This window comes from Channa argus, chromosome 16, assembly GCF_033026475.1.
Source record: "Channa argus isolate prfri chromosome 16, Channa argus male v1.0, whole genome shotgun sequence".
Classification (NCBI taxonomy): Eukaryota; Metazoa; Chordata; class Actinopteri; order Anabantiformes; family Channidae; genus Channa; species Channa argus.
Genome location: NC_090212.1, coordinates 2,739,353 through 2,757,924, shown reverse-complemented (window position 1 = coordinate 2,757,924; position 18,572 = coordinate 2,739,353). Strand labels below are relative to the sequence as shown.

The following is an 18,572-nucleotide window of genomic DNA, read 5'->3' as shown; positions in this document are numbered from 1 at the left end:
TTAGCACTCGCACTTAAACCTCAGTTCTCATCACACATTAGCTTAAACCACTTTCACAGTTTGACTGAAGTAATACAGTTAACAAAAAATGACTTGGTAGCTCTGCTGGACATATGTGTGACTGTCTTCCTCTCTACAATAGAAATGAAGCAGGTCATTTTAGCTGATTAAGATTCCCAAACATCACAGACAAATTACATTGTGATCTTGTCACATTTCTTTATGAAGCATTGACATTGACTGCGGTCCAGGATAATGTGTTAGGAAAACAGATGGAGCATACAACTATGAGCTAGCTCACATATTTCATGTCTGATTACTGCCATGTAAAACCAGCCCTGTTACTGCAGATTGGAGCCATTCGTCGTATTATTCACCCTGCTCCTGAATAGCAGTTTATTTCCAATTTACGTCTTTACTCAGATGCTGTTTGCTGACTCACACACACGCTCACACACACACACACACACACACACTTCCTCTTGATTGGTTTATTATGTGAAATTGGAACGGTGTTCACAAAAATCATCCATCCAGAATTCTGATTGGCTGTATTGTTTGAGTGAGTGGTAGCTGTAGTTACCATTGCTGGTACGCTGCTGCTTAATTGTTAGCATTTCCACGCCGGAGAGCCGGGCTTTCCTCATGGCGGAGGTGGCACGTGGACAACCTGACAGGCTGGACACAGCAACAAGGACGAAAGCATTATTTTACTGTATTCCACAGAAACAACAGGGCCAATGTGGTTAATAGACTGCTGGTGCGAGTAGAAGTATTCCACCAGCGTCAGTCTTAAAGGGGAGCAGTATAGTGACTTAGCACTGTGTTTAAAGAATGTTCACGATTCATAGTTTGGGCCCCCTCCAAAAAACACAACAACAAGCATATTTTCTTAGACATTTTTCAGTGATAGACTGCTTTTTCTCAAATCTGCTTCAGAGTCACAGAGGAGAACATATAGGTGCCTTCACAGGCAGAATAGTACTCGCTCTGCCTGACAAATGAACAAATGCATAGAGAGCAGGTCTCCTTCTTAAAAGGCTGTCACGTTGTGTCTATGTTTTTACAGTAGCCCAGAACAAAAAAACTACGTGTCCGTGAATGAATGAATGAAATTTGGTGTCTCCTTGTAATTTGGTGACACACTGCTTTGAGAATGAAAACAAAAATTAGAAAGAAGAAGAAAAATTTGAAAAAGTTGGAGAAATGGAAGGTCATATTGTACTAATAATTTACCATAAGAAAGCGAAGGTGACTGTAAATCCTTATCTTCATTCCACTGATATTTAAGTAATTTATCCTAACACGATATGATTTTGATTTGATAATTATTCGAACGAAACCCCTGCAGGGCGCCTATCAAAATCTCCACTTTTATACAAAACGTGTTTATCATGTTTGTAGTTGGTGTGATACTTGAAAAAATGTTAATTTATTCTGGTAAGACTAGACAGGCAAACTAATTCTAGGATATATTATTATGAAAAACAGATAGGTAATGTTAGCAATAAATGTCACAAATGTAGCAGTAATTCCTGCTAGATTTATCATTTTACATGCACTTTTAAACTTAGATTTAAGGTGTGCACAGAAAAAACTTGGCCTCTTCAGCAGATTAATAATAATAATAATAATAATAATAATAATAATAATAATGATGATGATGATAATAATAACCTCTGCACAGTGAAGCTCAAACAATAAACAACGCAACTTTTTCAGTTTGGCAGGATTTAGAGAATATGTAATTTTTTAAGTTATTTATATAAGTTTATGTTGGCCACACCCACCTCCGATGTGTCAGGAAGCTGCCGCTGACATGACCCGAGCCGTCACAGCCTGGCGTCGGACAGGACATGCCCTCTGTCTTGCCAGACTTCCATGTGAACTGAATGCCATTTAGATAGCCGTCCTTTTGTCTCTTGGCTGCTATGGGGCATCCTGAAGCACTTCTGTGAGAAGCGTACTTTCCTGTCACATGACCCTGACCATCGCAACCTGGGACTGGACACCTGGATGGGGGTCAGAGGGAAATGTTCACATACTATACAGATTGACTCACACATCTCTGCATTCAACCACAAGCATCCGATGCAAACACACTCAAAGCTGATGCCGTTTGCCATCAAACCGGAGACAGTTTTCTTTTTCTTTCAAAGAGTCACGTGCTGAATCTCAGCTTCTGGCTCTCTGGTATCCACTAGTATTTAGTCTTTGCTTTGTGAATACAAAACACCACATAGTATATCAGCAGATTTCATTTTCTGTTTCCCTCTATCTCTTTTGCTTTGATATAAACAAAGATATTATCATCTTATTTTAAAGCTGTCCCAGTGATATCCTTATCACACTTTTGGAATGCTGACAGTGCATCAACGCCAGTGCTAATCAGATGCAATGAGGCAGTAAATTATTCCAAATGTCATAGCGCGTGAAATGGATTATGGCTAAACCTAGAATTGGTTATGAATGTATCAGCTGCACCCTGGTTTGGAGTTTGTTTTCTTAAAAACAAACAAACATGGTGGCTAATATTTGCACTGGTGTCTGCTACAGTGTCTTTTTCTGTGGTGTCTGAGATCTACCTCTAAGTGTGTCAATTCCTGATCTTACTGCCACAAAACTTAACATGATATAGCTGAATCTTTACTAATAAAATCTTTTCTTGTTATTAATATTTATTTAAAAAAATTTCACCTTTTGGACCAAATTATTTAATGGTCTATCTTTGTGTTCACACATATTAATAGCAGCTTCCTGACAAACTTTATTCAATTCAATTGAACTTTATTTAAACGGCACCAATTCACAATAGAGTCATCTCAAGGCACTTTACACAATAAAGTCAAGTTATACAGATTTTGTAGGAAAACAAACCCCCCTTGAACAACCCCAGGTGATGGTGGGGAGGAAAAACGTCTGACATTATAACATGGTCCCTGAAATGTCGTATTTCACCTGTTCTTGTTGTAACCTACCACTTGCTTTTTTTTTTTTTGTTGGTTCTACATTAAGAAAATAAACTTCTTTGTCTATACAGAAGGTGCAGAGGAGCTGTCTTTCAAAGCAACATCTCTGGTGCACTTGATGTGAGGCGTTCAGGGACAGTGGAGTGTAGGCTCGGTAATCCGTGTTTTAAAAAGTGCTTAGAGTCCAGTAGTGTTTCATGAGTCAGTTTGTTGGTGACTCAAATACAAAACAACTAAGCATTCTGAAAGGTTCTATATGTTTAATAGGATTTTTCCTCAAACCACTTTTGCTTTTTTAAAGAATTTGTTTGTGTTAGAAACAGTAAAAAAAAAAAGTCAAAAAGTCAATCTCCAGGATGTAAACGTGTGTGTAACATTTTACAGATTTGTAAAGTATAAGCTCTAGAAATGTCTTTACATTCTCGCTTCACTGCAGCTTTTCTTGTCCTCTGACAGGAACTCTGGATGCCTGTTCAAGCCATAAATGTTTCAGCTGCCTGGATCAGATATCTGCTCACAACATCACATCAGTGACCTTGGATCCAATATGCCAAAACCTGGCAGCAAATAAATCCAGCAATCTGTGATGAGACCAACATGTGTGCTGTAACTGATTTAACGGAGCCCAAATGACAGTCAGTGCATTGTTGTTTTTTATAACCACAGAGGTAGAACAAGTTAGGAACTGTTCAGAAATTATTGACCGGGGGCAGGAGACTGAACCGACATATAATATTTGTTTATATTACATGTTTTATTTGAGATCCCAATTAAGTCTGGGAGAAATATTATATTTAAAACAAAAAAATTTAAAGAAGAAAATATTGGGCATAGCATGAAACTGAATTTCCCTTTTCAGCAAAATAGGACTAATAAACACAATCCTGTTATCAAATATCTTCCATGGAATTGTAAAACATCTCAGTTTCAACATCTGATATATTTTTTATTTTCTATTGTGAAAGAAATATGGGTTGATGACATTTGCAAATCATTGCATTCTTTTTTTAATTTACATTTTATACATCATCCCAACTTTTTTGAATTGGGGCTGTATATTACAGACACCTCAATGTAAGTTGAACATACTGACAGTGATATCTTTGATAACTTTCCCCCAAATCCAACCGAATGACAGGAACGAGAATGGCCACAGTGTGGTGTCTTTGCTCTGCAGCACCGGAAAAATCGATGCAGCTGCAGGGCTGTTGCCTGAGAAGCCCATTGTGGAATTTAGGTAGAGTCCAATCAATCTCTCACTGCCTTTCCTAATGTATGTGTCTGCATGAGCTCACCGGAGACTGCAGAATCTACCTTTTCTAAACTGCTACAAGCTTGCATTTCTGAAGTTTCTCCTGCACTGCCTTCTGATTTGTGTTGAAACTTCACACTCACATCACTCATTAGTCTTGTCAGAGCTGAATAATGATTTATTCCCGCTTGCATCAGTGCATCTCAAAGAGTTATGTACTGATTTCTAATCAATTCAATTTACACAGCACCTTTGAATCATTTTAAAACGGAAAACATTTAAGTGAAATGGTAAATGTGTGCGCAGGGAGCAGTACTGGTGGACAGAGGAAGGAGTTCAGTGTTTTACAGGGAGACAGAAGACTGATGATCAGTGTCTGTATTGTACCTGATAGGCTCCTGGTCCTCCTTGTTCTCTTTACTGTGAATGATCTTTATCCCACTTTTCCTGGCCCGCGGACACCCTGAGAGACTGCAGATAAATGACAGTGCTACAAAGTTAAAGCATAAAGTGTGTGTGTGTGTGTGTGTGTGTGTTTGCGTGTATCGGTGTGTGTGTGTGAGATAGAGAGAAAGTGAGAGTGAAAGAGAACCAGGGTGAGCTAAGAGCTTTACAATACAGGAAAGACAGGAAGAAGACACATTAAAAAAAGTTGTGTGTGTGTACCTTCTGTGTGAGGCGTAGTTGCCAGTGATATGTCCCGAACCATCGCACCCTGGTGTCGGGCACCTGGGGCAGAAAACACAAAAAGGGCTCAGGGCCTACAGCAAAAGTGCAGCACCTTAAAGAATTAGTTTGAGTGTGTGCAGCTGGTCTTATTACATAATTGAGGTCCACATTGGTTTCTGGCAGTATGTCTTGGTTGCTACTAAGGTCTTTTTTTTTGTTAATCACGCTTTATCAAATTTCACTCAGAACTCCAAAGTTCAGCTAAGACTCATATGAAACTCAATAGTCCCAGTAATTTAAATCGAGTCAGACTCCCAACGCAGAGTTTCATATGAGCCTCAGCTGAACACTGGACTACACTTTTGCACCAAACGAGGGCTGTGAATCTGGCCTCAAAACACTTACGTTTTCTGGGTAAAATGTAATGCAGTGCATTTGAAAAAAGAGAGTAAACATAATATCACATCATGTACATGTAAGGACCTCAATAATGCAATAAAACCAGGTTACCAAACCCAAACCATTCCACTGAGGTTTTTCAACAAGCAGAGCTACAGGTATTGGATACGTGCTTTACAGTATTTTTTTAATTCAAATTGGCAGGATGGATTTGGTTCTCTCTTGAGTATTTGTGGCAGTAAGAGTGTATTTGGGACTGAGTTCAAACACTAAATTAGTGTGTGATCATGTGAAAGGAGGAACATGTTGCCCCGCGGAACAGTGTGGCTCATTTACCGTTTCTGAACAACAATGGAAATACTTGTTATTAGGAAGAATTCTTTATTTGTCTTTAGTCTTTTAACAGATTTTTGAAAACTAAGAAAAATGCAGAGAATCAACAGTCTTTAATACTTTTCCTTATGAGGCAGGTGAAGCCTATTACAGCTACATGTGAGGACAGTTACATATACTGTAGACTCATGGCTTTTTATTCATGCAGTGTTTTAACGCTTGACCACGTTTGAGCTTGAATGAACTAACACTAATAAGGTTGACTTTTCCCTAGACGGAATGAGCAGGACATACGGATCTTACGTATACTTAGTTGTCAGTTTATTAGGTAGACCAAGCTAAGACTAATGCGGTCTAATAAAACAGTTCTGTAACAAGTCTTCCTATATGAAAGTGTTCTGTTCCTGTTGAAAGTGATTATTTTGGGAGATGTAGGTTGTGAGTGTGTCTCAGTGGGTCATCTCCTGTCTTACTTGAGCTCTTGTGCGTTGTTGGCCAGCATGCTTCGAATGCTTTTATCAGCTAAAGGACAACCTGAGAGACTGAAAAATATACCAGTGGAACATTAGTTTCACCAAAATGACATGACTCCCCGGTAATGCATAACAGTCTCTTAGCCCGAACTCATATCTACATATACAATCACATGCATACATAAAACATTGACCAGGAAATGCAAAAAGCCATGATGCAAGTGCAGGGAGTTGATCAGAACAATCTAACCCTCAGAGTATTAGTATTCGTATGCAACAAGAAGGAATTTGTTTTCAGGCACATTCTGCTTTGCACTGTATTCCAACAGGACTGAAAGGATATAAGTGGTAAATTTACATATGGAGTGAATTTGCATAAGGCTGAAACTTTGTGAGAAAATTGTTCAGGATACATCTCATGTATGTGGAGCCATGTCAGTCTGCAGACTGCTGGATATCATTCAGTCTTTGCAGACTCATCTCACACTGCAACACTCAGCAAACCTGCTTCAGTCGTCTTGCTCGGTAATGTTTAGTGGAAGACTGAAGAACAACATCAGCTCGGGAGGCTTTACACAAACTCTTACTTTTAAGCAAAGGTTTATCTTAAAAATTAGCACATAACCAATTTTTAATTAATTGTTCTTTATTTATTTCAGGATATCAAGTTGCCAATAGTCAAAGGTCTAACAAATAAGAGTCACATTTTTCCTACAGGTCTGTGACAGCATAGTCGAGGTAAGCTGAAAACAATAAAGAGAAATAGACTTAGAATCCACCAGGAGAAAAGGAAGTCACACCTTCGATGTGAGGCGAAATTGCTCGTCAAGTGACCACTTCCATCACACCCCGGTGTGGGACATCTGCCACCGGAAAAATAGACAGATTTATAAGCCCAAAAGGAAGGAGAAGAAAATGTGAAAATTACAGGAAAACGGGTTGTTCAATTGTTTTTCTTTTTCCATTAATAGTTTTCATTGTTTCCAGTTTAGCTTCACTGTCTGTGATTATTATTATGCTTCCTGAGATCAGCTACATCTTATATGGCAGGATACTGACAACTAGTATTGTGTCTTATATAGGTAAAGCATTAAAACTACAATGAAGCCATCATTCCAGCTCTAAGATCAGTGTGGACAAATGGATAAAGCTGTTAAATAAAACTCATATAGCAAGCCACTGCCAGCAGCACAGCATGAGGGAGCGCAAGAAAGGTGGTTCTCTAAGGCCAGCAGGAGCAAAGAGAAGGATGAAAAACTAAGAAAGGAATGGGATGGTGGGACAAAGCAAAAAATAAGCAAGTGGGGTCAGGTGGAAAGAAGAAACAATGAGACAATAGAAGGGCTCTTACGTTATAAGGTCCTTCTTACTCTCCTTGCACTGGACGTACTTGGGCTTGGGGCTGGACATGTTAACATCTGTGGTGTAGGATCGGTCCTCCAGCAGGTCATGGAAAGGATCTAGGTCATCTGGCTGTGGTTGAGTGGAAACAGAAGGATAAATAAAAGGGTATCGTATGACGGTGAAGAAAAGAGGAAGGGATAGTTTTTGTTTTGTCACGCCATCATTACACACTGTCAGGAAATCATGCTTGGGTGGCCATATTTTCAAAATCGGAAATGATTTCATACATGTTAAATGATACGAAAATTCAAAATTCACACAATAAACCTCATAACCACATAGCACACACACACATGGCACTGGCTCTTCGTGGTTTGAAACCTAAATCTAATGAGCCTGTGTGGCTACTGGGTCTAACTGGTCAGTTGAACAGAGCTAGGAAACAGAATTCCTGAGAGGAAGTAACTCAGTGCCAAGTGAGCAGTATGTGTGTGTCTGCGTCTGGGCTCACTAATGGCGTTTCTGTGGGCTTCTATCACATAAATCTGTTCGCACTATCATATTGTGGGGACTAATTTCCCTTTTAGAAAGCAAAAAGCAAGTCCCCATGAAGTAAATCATTAATTTGTTTGAAATTAAGACAAGACTTGTTTTAAGTCAGTAGTGGCTATAGTTGAGATTATGGTAAGTCAATATAAAGCCCTCTGAAGGGATGGAAACATGTTTTTGTGTGTGTTCATGTATTTAAAACCTTGTGTAGACAAATTTCGATACCACTGAGGACATTTTGGCCGGTTCACAGAACTTCAAACGGTGTTTTGAGGATTGCAACTTTCTATTAGAGCGATGGCTGGTGTTAAAACTTAATTATGATGATTAGTGTTGATGAGTTTCCTCATAAGTAGAGTAAGGCACAACTGTTTGTGCGTGCGAGTTGTGTGTATTCCTGTTATGCATCAGGCAGTCACTAGATGGCACTCTGGTGCAGCATTAGAGCGATGCTGGCAGTGGCGTTACCGTGGGGCTTTGCTTTGTCTGCAGTGTATGCAGCCAGGGCATGACGGCTACTGATGCAAATCCCCTTTCCTTTCTTCCATGCATGCAGTGTATGTACAGTAATGCTTATAAAGAGACAGGTCCAGATACAGCCCAAATTATCCAGCGCTCAAGCTGCCTCGGAGTATGTTATGCTGGGTCAACCAGCGAGCTCCTCCAATTAAAGGGAGTACAGGCTGGGAGGCAGACAGGAAGGAGAATGACACATGCATACATACAGAGATGCAGAGCAGAAAGTAGGCTAGGGATGAAACTCACATACAAGCAGACACACTCCCAAAGAGACATGGATACAGACACACACTCAAATATGAATATTCACATCTCCCACACACACCACGGAGGCAAATGTACATGTGTGCATGTCTACACACCAACAAGCACACCCAGCAGTCCTGCATTGATTTCCAGCAGTTCTTTGATGAGATGAGCCATTCTGATTCCCTCCCAAGGTGCTACTTTGCATAATTCATTTTGGAGAAGAGCGAAATGTAAAAACAGAAAGCCAGCATGCAGGGAGCATGATACAAACAGAGCAGATACCTCTGTGCATGCCAATGCTGACATCAATTAACATGCAGATTCATTAGGTTTCCCTCAAAAATCTCTAATATGACTTTCTAATGATTCCAAATATAACAGTGAGTCAGTAAGGGAGGTAAGAAACCTTGAAGACAATCAGACGGCAATGCAAATGTTTGTCTTGGAGACACTGTGTTGAATCAATGGCTTGGAGGGAGATAATTTGGGCTGAGACACATGGAACAGATACTGTAAGTGACACATGCCAACTGTGCAGTCTATCAGATTCAAAAACCACAAACTCACATTAACTACTGTTTTATAATTATCATCGTCATAACTATTTTATTCTTCTCTTTGTCACTCATCATAGTTTCTAACTTAATGCTGACACTCTCATGAACATCTCAAAGGACGCTTAATTTGTGTTGGCACATTTTGAAGCAGAGGGGGAAATAACCTTAAGGTTTTAGCTGATCCAAAATAAATGTTATCTTTTTGAGATCACCCCCGTTTTACAGACAGCTTTCTCTATATTTCGAAGATACTGTACGATCAAGTTCAGGTAGTAATACTGTGTACAGTTGTTCCTAAAAAAAGTATTCAAAGCATTTATAACCACATATTAGTGGTTAAGTGAATTTTCAACATTGTCCTTGTTAGTTTCCTTTTTACCTCTTTCTCGTCCTCGTCTATGTGTTTGATCTTGGTGTAGTCTACCGGTAGGTCCCAACAGTCGGTGGCATCCCCCATGCCGTAGCAGCGGGAGCCCAGCAGGGCGGCTTGCCTCTGGGGGGACATGGGCTCTAGAGGGGTGAGCACCGAGTCCCCTCCACCGCCGCTGCACAGACGCTTGCTCATACTCAGGTCCAACGTACCATTTTCATCAACATCTAGACTGGGACTCTGGAGGGTGTACGTGAATGTGTGTGTGTGTTCGCGTTGAGTTTTTGAGATGATTATGGGGAAGGATGCACAGAACATATGGTGGAAGCAGGAATAGAGAAAAGGGATAAAAGAGAGAGAGAGTTTCTGATTAAATAGCAAGTCAAACATATTTATATTCTAGCATCAGAGCTGGGCAAAACAGTAACTAAATACATGATGATTACTGAAGACGTAAATAAACAGGGCTTGAATTTTGTGTTTCATAAATGTTGGGTTCACTTTTTAACTTTCCTGATGTCTGGAAAGACAGATGAAGAACGCCTCCAAGTTCAAAGATCTGCAACAATATTCAAATGTCTTTTTTGCCCAAGTCTGTCTAGCATGGATCATTAGCCACTTGCAGTGTACAGTAGCAATGTGTAGCTTTACACCTAGAAGAGGGTCAAAACAAGAAGAGGACGAGTGCATCCCTCTGTGAACCCCTCCGTTTCTTTCTTTCTTGCTCTGTCTCTCTCTTTCCCTCCATCCTACTTTGGTCTGCAGTCAGAAGGGCATGTGTGTGTGAGCCTAATGTGAGTGGACATCGGAGTGTGTGTGTGTGAGTTGGGGGGGGGGGGGGGGGCGCAGAGGCTGAGGGTTAGGGGTGGGGTTGATAGCAGTGATGCGCAGCAGTGGCTGGAACTAGACTGCTGCAAACCCAAAAGTAGAGGCAGAACTGTGTTCTAAAACAAAGTGGGCCACATCCAATAAGACTGACTGCTCACTAAAATATTCAGTCTAAATCTATGTATATATTGATGCACACATTCATTTGACCTAATCCACAGTAGATAGGGCAAACTACATACCTCAAAATAGGTCCCAAACCCCTTAGGATTACTGTACTGTATGTCCTTTGTTTTTTATGTATGTGCATGTTTTTCTGTCCTTGCTTTTAATAATATCCCCTGTTTCTTTAATCTCTCCTTATCTTCCTCACTCTTTTGGCTTCCTTTCATGAGCAGGAAAGCCCACAGTAATGCTTATTCCAGCTGACAGTCTCCCTTGGGGTGGATTCTCCTGGTGTCTGAAGCCAAAACCTCTCTGACGCACACTGACTCAAACGCACGGGGTGAACGATTTGGGACTGGACATGATTGCAGCAAAAACTGTAGCTGGGCCAAGGACGTACAATAAATAAATAAAGAGCACAAAGAAACCCCCCCCAAAACACTGCTACTGCTAGAATACTGTGCAGAAAAACAATAAAGCAAATGACAATCTCGCAACACAGACAAACATGGAGATGAAGGGAAGATAATGACAACTGTTCATGACAAGGCTGAACAGACCTAAGACAAACTGAACTTTTACAATAGCCCCTGTTCTGCTGACACGATTGCATGAGCTTCTATCACACATGCGCTTCACTATTAAAACAGTTTAACACTAGGTTGGCTTGGGGCTTGTGAAAGAGAGAGGAGGCAGAAGATGAGCAGAAAACGAGTAAAGGACTGTAAGCGCAACAGAAACAGTCTCTGTTAAGTAAAGGTCAAGTTCGTGAGGAACAAATCTAATGGCATGCGCCTCATTGTGTGTTGCAATGACTCTTCTTGTCATTGTGAATATGCTCTGCAGACCGCCCTCTCCTTGTCAGCCACTGAATTGTATGTCACTGTCCAATTAATGTGACCCACCCCTTCATATCAAATTAACAAGGAGGATATGTGCGGATTCACCCCCCCTCATTAGAGGCCACCCCTTCTTACTGTGAAGCCGCAGTAACCCCTGACCTCTGTTGCTATGGTGATGCTGGGAGGCAGTGGGCCAGAGTGTCAGAGGTCTCTTGCTAATTCTCACATTACTTCCTGTTCCAGTTCTTAAAATAAAACCAGCATAATGTCCTGTCTTCCTCTCATATTGGCCTTTTCTCCCCTCTGTTATTTCTTTGTCTCACTGTGCTCAATCTTTCCTGCCTCTTCTCTTTGGGCTGGTTTTCCATATTAACATTCTTGGGTGCCTATGTTTTGATACTGTGTTGACACCAACATTTTCTTATTTTGGCAAAATGTTCTGGTTGTCCTTGGAATGTTCAACCTCAAGAGTTGTTCAGGGAAATGCGGCTTCTCGTCTCATCACTTTTTTTTTTAAAGCAAACAAAGTTCATAACTAATTCGTCCATCCATCCATTATCTGTAAACGCTTATCCTGTTCAGGACTACCAGGAGGAAATCCACGCAAGCATGGGAAAGAACTCCACAGAGAAAGGCTGCATCCTCCAGCCCGTGCATCCCAGTCCTCACTAATAATTTCCTTTAATAATAACAAGATTAGACCTTTGAAAATTATGGCAGGATACTGTTGCTACCATGACATAAAATATGCTTCATGTCTCAATATTTAATTTTTATTGAAAATGATTTTTTTTATGTTTTAAAAAGCAATTAATGCACAATTTACAAAAGTCATTTCTTATACATTTCACTTTATATCATTATATAACTAAAAATGTTATTATTTTTTAAAATCAGCATGGTTCACGAAAACTAACGCTCCAAATAATAACTGTAATAGTAATAATAATTGCATAGCAGTAATTGAAGATGAATTTCGATGTTATATATGTTAAAAGAAGACAAATAAAAGAGATGACATAAACCCTACACTGTCTTCACAATACTTATTACTATATTAGTAACAAAATATATATCATTAGGCAAACAGCTTGTCACCTTTAAAACTAACTTTTCACATTATCATGAAAATAAGTGTATGTGCCTGCATATGTTTTCATACTATATCAAATACTGAATGTGAAAGCAACTAATGAAATCCACTGAGTCAGTGCACTGCTGTTTATTAGTAATATGCACCTTTTTGCTAAATGTTTGATGTATGTGAAACACATTTTTCCCTGGGCTGCAAATTTGGTCCAGTCTAATAAGAATTTGAGCCAAACAATTTTAATTGTTGCAAACAGGTTTAAGGTCTGGGAATTTGGAATAGTGAATGTACCAAAACACGAAAAAGCTAAATGACTGTGTAGTTGGAAATGTAGCTGAATTACCTTTTACATTTTAAATATTATTCATTATGTTTTGTAAAATGTCTAAATCACACAAAAACACAGATGTAACTTTTCATAGATATGGTCCCCCAACTTTGTGTGGAGCTGCAATTTGACTCTGTAGACCAGTAGGACTCAACCTAAGGGTCAGCACTTGTCTGAGAGCTCACAGGATAATTTAGAGAGGTTATAACTACTGACAGTGGAGAGGAAAAAATGCTGTTGGGCTTCTCAATTGTTTTGTTTGAAAGTGTATAATGGTTAACTCTTGCCAGACCAGGCTAATATCACTGGCCAACGCTTCTTGCACTCGAACATTATTTACTGTTGGTAAAGTAGGATTCCCTAAAATAGCCTAATTTGTCATGACTATAAGAGAGTAAAGACAGAAGGTTCATTTCAGTCTTTCAGTCAGGCCAACTACCAATAAATTCAATAAGCACGGCTGAGAAATAGATTAAAAACCAGGAGGCCTGACTAGAGGCGTGTGAGGTTTCATTCATACACAGAAAGGAAGAATATGTGCCACACGGTAAGGTGTTAAGATGAATGAAGAAGAAGAAAATAAACACCCCTCAGAAGAATTCCAATCTTTACATCATGGCCTGTGAGCACCCTGCATGTCTGGTCCCAGAGCCGAAGGACAGACAACGAAATAGGACCAGAGGAGGTCCTGACTGTTTCAGGCATTCGTTGCCTCCAAGTTTACTTTGTTCCACTTTTAAGTTGCTTATGGCCTTTTCCCATTGGCTCTCCTTTCCTCTGCTTCCCCGCCTCTTTTTCTGTAACCAGTCCCCCGTACCATTCTCCTCTTCTGTAACTTCCTGTCCTTCTGCAATGTGACATTTAGAAGTCTCCCACCGAAAAGGATTTTATTGCTCCCTTCCCTTATTTTCTCTTCTATTCTACTGGCTCTCATTCTCTGGCAGTCTCCGCTGTCAACATTAGCATTAAGCCAGCATTAGCTCTCTGCTGTGCGCTCTCTTTCTGGCCCCATTTTCCAGCTCAGCATCTGGGCGCAGATAATACAGGAACACCGTTACCTTATCTCCTCAGAAATGACACACTGGGCTCACGCCGTGTCAAACAGCGCTTCGTCCTGCTCCTATCTGATCCCCAGGCAGAAAATAAAAAACTGCCCTGCTGAGCCCTGAGTGTAAGACACAGCCTTGGATCTTTAATGGAATGTGTGTGTGTGTGTGTGTGTGTGTGTGCGCGTGTGGGTATGTACGTTTGGTATATGCAGCTCAAATCTCCCTATCTTTGTCACTTTTCACTGCTAGCATTAGCATAATGAAGCAAGAATAGATATAATCTGTCAGTGTTTTTGTAACTACAATACAGCAGGAGGCAAAAGATGTGGTAGCTACTGAGTCAGTCTGAGGCTTCAGTGTCAAAGGGGGATGCTTCGAACTTCCTAAATGGGTTATAAACCTGTTGATTTTTTTGGTGGACAACTTTAACTGACAGACTAAATATAATACATGTCATGGCACTCATGCCAGCAGCCTTTTTCTCCCCTCTTACCTGCGAACACAGGTCCTGGGGTTTCTCCCCCATGCCGTGGGGCATCTCCCGGCACCGCGTGGACAGGTTGAGGATGGCCGTAGCTGCCATGTGGGCGGCCTCCATGTCGTGACTGTAGTCAAAGCTGCTCTTGCTGCAGGTGCTGCTGGCGCTGCTGCCACCACCACCTCTGCCGCCAGCTCCCGTGCCCCCTCCTCCTCCCCCACAACTTAGGCTGCTGCTGCTACTGCTGGGCGCGTAGGTGCTGGTGGTGCTGCTGGCCGAGCTGGAGTTCTTGCAGTAACGTTTGGCTGTGGGACAGACCGAGAAATTTAAAATGAGGGAAGCACACTTACAGTGCTGTATAATATTAACTGCCTAAAAAAAGACAGATTACTCATTTTTCCATTCCAAAGTGAGCAGTTTACCCGTCAGTTTAATTTTATATATGTTTTACCGATTCAATTCTTATGAAGGACAGTTACACATTATTTTTCAACCTCTCGGAAATAGGTGTGCTGTCACTATTCCTCCTATTCCTCCTATTCCCGTCCTATTTAGTAAAAAAATCCCCCTTTATGTTGCATTAATTAGTGTGTATCTGTTGAGTTGCAATAGAGGGAAGTTAATTTGTATTTTACACTATTTATTCAAATCTTATAAAGGCCAGTACAAACAGGAGGAATATTTAAAGCAAGTAAATACCTGTATCACTGTTCATATAGGTACAGACTGGAAAAACTGTAAGCCTGTCCTTTAGAAAGATGACAGCTTTCCGTGTTGAACTTTTTCTTTCTCAACAGAAGATAAGAAAAATAGTCTGGTGATGCTTGATACAGCTGAAACCAATGTTTTTCAAATATCATGTTTAGCCTACACTGAACACTGAATTCACCATGGGCTGATTTTAAAAAAGAGCTTACAAAAATGTCATGGCAGTATAAATAAAATAGTTATCTAGCTGTAAAACAGTACCGTCATATTCTTTGGGTGAGTTGTCCCTATGTCCATGAACTTTGGGTACGATGGCCCGTTTCCCATATACTTGCTGGTTGTTGCTGCTGTCAAAGGCGCTGTAGTCGAAGCTTGTCTTGGAGTACTTCTCCAGCTCCTTGGCCAGGTTGGAGCGGGGCGTGCTGGTGGAAACATTGTTCTTGTAACCATACTGTGGATAGTCCAGTTGTTTGACAAAGCACATAGGCCTGGAAAATAAATGACGAGGGGGTGGAAGTTGGACCGAGGCACTCAACATTGCCCAGGGGATGGTGAGGGACTTGGGGTTTAGTTAAAAAAAAATGGGCAGGTGCAAGGACGGGGGCAGGCTGCTATGGTTAAGCTCCAGTATCAGAATATGGAGGATGATACTGGTGGGTGGAGTAGTAACTGTGGGTGCACGGCATCCTTTTTATATGCTGTAGCATGGATAGTTTCCTCCTCTATTTAAAAAACACAACCCTGCTACAAGAGTGTTTGAACATGCAAAATTCAATTTCCACATTTCTTTTATTACTCTTGCATACTTTTGATATGCTTTTATCATTTGAGATGCATTTAGAGGCTTAATCTGAGACCAGGAAGAAATGAAGTGGAAGATCTTATGTTGTTGATGTTCTGTTAGATATAAATATAAAATTTACAATAACTTATGACTTTTCATCATAACATTTTCACGACTATCAAAGAAACTCTCATTCAAAAAGCTCTGCCTTCGCTATGACAAATGAGGCCAATTTTGTTAAAATCTAATAAAGCGATTTGCCTTCAATAGCGAGCAGAGAAATGGAGATGCAGTCTCTTGGAAGTATTCTCAGGGGGACAGGTGAACATAAAACAAGAAGAGGAGACTTATAATTTCAACAGCTTTACAAAATGTAGGTGAAAAAAAGAACTAAACATTTCAACAGGGATCAGTAAAGTCAAAATATTTAATCGCAAATGCATGACTCATTTTTACAAAAAACACCTTCTATTCAATAATTCCTGATGTGGATGAAAGTGTAGAGTGAATACTACCTTAAGACTCGGTCGGACCCCTGATTAGACTTTGGTCCATCACAGCTCTGGTGCTTCTCCTGCGCTTTAGCCAGCTTCTCGGCTGCAGCGATGGGACACCCTGACAGACTGGAAGGAGAAAACGGCTTAAGAGATGCTGTGCAATGTGCATCTGAGACACATTTTCATAGGTGCAAATGCAACACTGAATGCACATACTGTAAAATGCTGGGCTTGTTAAAGTGCTTGTCAGCCAGTCTGCCAGCCTGAAAGCAGCTAGTGCACATCTGTCTGTCAGCCAATCAATACAAGCATCTACCGGTTTGAAAATTCCAGACTACAGTTCAGAAAGCCTCTGCTTAAATTGCAAAATCATTAATTTTAGTCACTTTTTATACTTTAAATAACAACACAATTGGCAACAGCTTGCTGGTTTCTGGTTGAGCGGCTTGAAATAACTCTTAGAATAGATATTCCCATATGGACAAATAAGCATTTTTATGTGCATTCTGAAGCATCTTGTTTCCATCAAACACATAGTGACACACACTCACATACACTTGGGATCTACACCTACAGTATGCTCCTACAGAATTTAGGGCTGTAAAACTTCCCCGTGACAACTAACTGACCAAATGTGACAAAAGTTCATGTTGTTATCCTTAACCTCTATTATTCTCCATCCAACCTGTCAACTGTAGTGTGTCGGTGTGTAGTGAAAAAATTATCTTTGACAATGGCCTGAAGCCAGTATAGAGCTGCGTTCATGAGCACCTGTCATCAGACGTGCATGAATGTGTGCAGGCATGAGAGTGTTGGGGAGTGTAAGGGAGTATATGGAGGTTTGTATCAGCTCTTTCTAGCAAAAGTGAAAATTTACTGTTCATGTCTATTTTGCGCTGCAGCCGTGTGACTGTGCACAGCATGGAGGCACATTGGTCCTCCTAGGTCTGCACCTCTCCTGTCACCCTGGCTGAGTGGCAGAAAGGTGCTAATGGCTGCTGCTATGCCCGACTCCCTCAGCATCTGCTGTGGGTGACACTCCTCTTTCACTGTCACCTCACCTCGTCTGACAGCACTGGCAAGAGCGCCCTGCTATTTTAGTTTCTCCCTCCAAACCTGCACCTGATAGATACCATTTTTCGCCACAAGCTGATAAATGATTTATGCTGTGCAAGGTGTGAACTGCTGCATTCTAATCAGTCACAGTTAAACCACGGGATTGTGAAGCATCTGAAACACTTTAGTTCCTGCTACCCAACATTAAGTAAAAGACGTAACTTAACCACACACGAAAATAATGTACTGGATAAAAGAAAAAGAATGTGTTCCAAAAAAAATTAAACAATAAGTGACATGAAAGAACAAATGACAACAATTTCAACAACACCTAAAGAAATATGAACCAAAAAAGTCCCACAGTAAAAAAGGAAGGGTGCAACATGGACAGTGCCAGTTATTTTAGGCAGGCTGTCACTTACCTTCTGTGAGAGTTTCTGTTGCTATTGACATGACCGCGTCCCGTGCAGCCAGGCGTAGGACACTTAAGAACATTCTCATACATAGCCACAACTTCATACAGACAGGAGATAGGAGTGAAAGACAGGGAATGTTAGGAGCCCCTTACAATCACGCACGAGCTCTATTAGTGTATGAGGAGCTTGGCATTATAAACATCATTAAGAAATGAGCCTGTGTGAACCCAAATGACCTCTTCTTCATTTTAATGAACACTAGTTTGAAAGGGCAGGCAAGGTTTCCCACCACATTGCTTCCACTTATCCAGCCCTTTTAAATTAGTATTCATGGAATAGGGACAGTCATGAATAAAAAGATGTCATTTAAGTTTAACAGGACAAAGCCAGCGAGAGACAGAGATGGAGGGAAATTTTAGGCATGCAGAGACTGGAGTAACCAACAGCTAGCAATCATGTAAAACACAAGGTTGGAAATCAATGGAAGAAGCAGACAGATGGAATAGAGCACCTTGGCTGAGTGTGCTTTGTTATCATCTGCACGTTGTTAGGGTAGAGAGCGCAGTCTTCAATACCATTTACCATTAAAACAGTCCATAACTGTCTCAGATCCCCTCGGCAACCAGCCAATTAGATTAATGATCTATG

The 18,572-nt window shown here is 40.7% G+C and overlaps 1 protein-coding gene across 10 annotated transcripts in view; it reads right to left on the bottom strand.

Moving 5' to 3' along the window:
* The window catches only part of myt1lb (myelin transcription factor 1-like, b), a 93,819-nt gene that overhangs the window by 4,674 nt on the left and 70,573 nt on the right, over positions 1-18,572 (bottom strand). For 5 of the 10 annotated variants that reach the window (XM_067480057.1, XM_067480061.1, XM_067480056.1 and 2 more), the window contains 12 exons: positions 17,931-18,021; positions 16,471-16,578; positions 15,433-15,659; positions 14,479-14,768; positions 9,693-9,923; positions 7,447-7,568; positions 6,896-6,958; positions 6,096-6,164; positions 4,888-4,950; positions 4,609-4,692; positions 1,791-2,012; positions 584-678 (listed from right to left, as the gene is read on the bottom strand). In XM_067480057.1, the coding sequence (XP_067336158.1) occupies positions 584-678; positions 1,791-2,012; positions 4,609-4,692; positions 4,888-4,950; positions 6,096-6,164; positions 6,896-6,958; positions 7,447-7,568; positions 9,693-9,923; positions 14,479-14,768; positions 15,433-15,659; positions 16,471-16,578; positions 17,931-18,021 (1,665 nt within the window). The remainder of the gene's footprint in view (positions 1-583; positions 679-1,790; positions 2,013-4,608; positions 4,693-4,887; positions 4,951-6,095; positions 6,165-6,895; positions 6,959-7,446; positions 7,569-9,692; positions 9,924-14,478; positions 14,769-15,432; positions 15,660-16,470; positions 16,579-17,930; positions 18,022-18,572) is intronic. The other 5 variants (XM_067480060.1, XM_067480065.1, XM_067480059.1 and 2 more) reach the window with 5 other exon arrangements.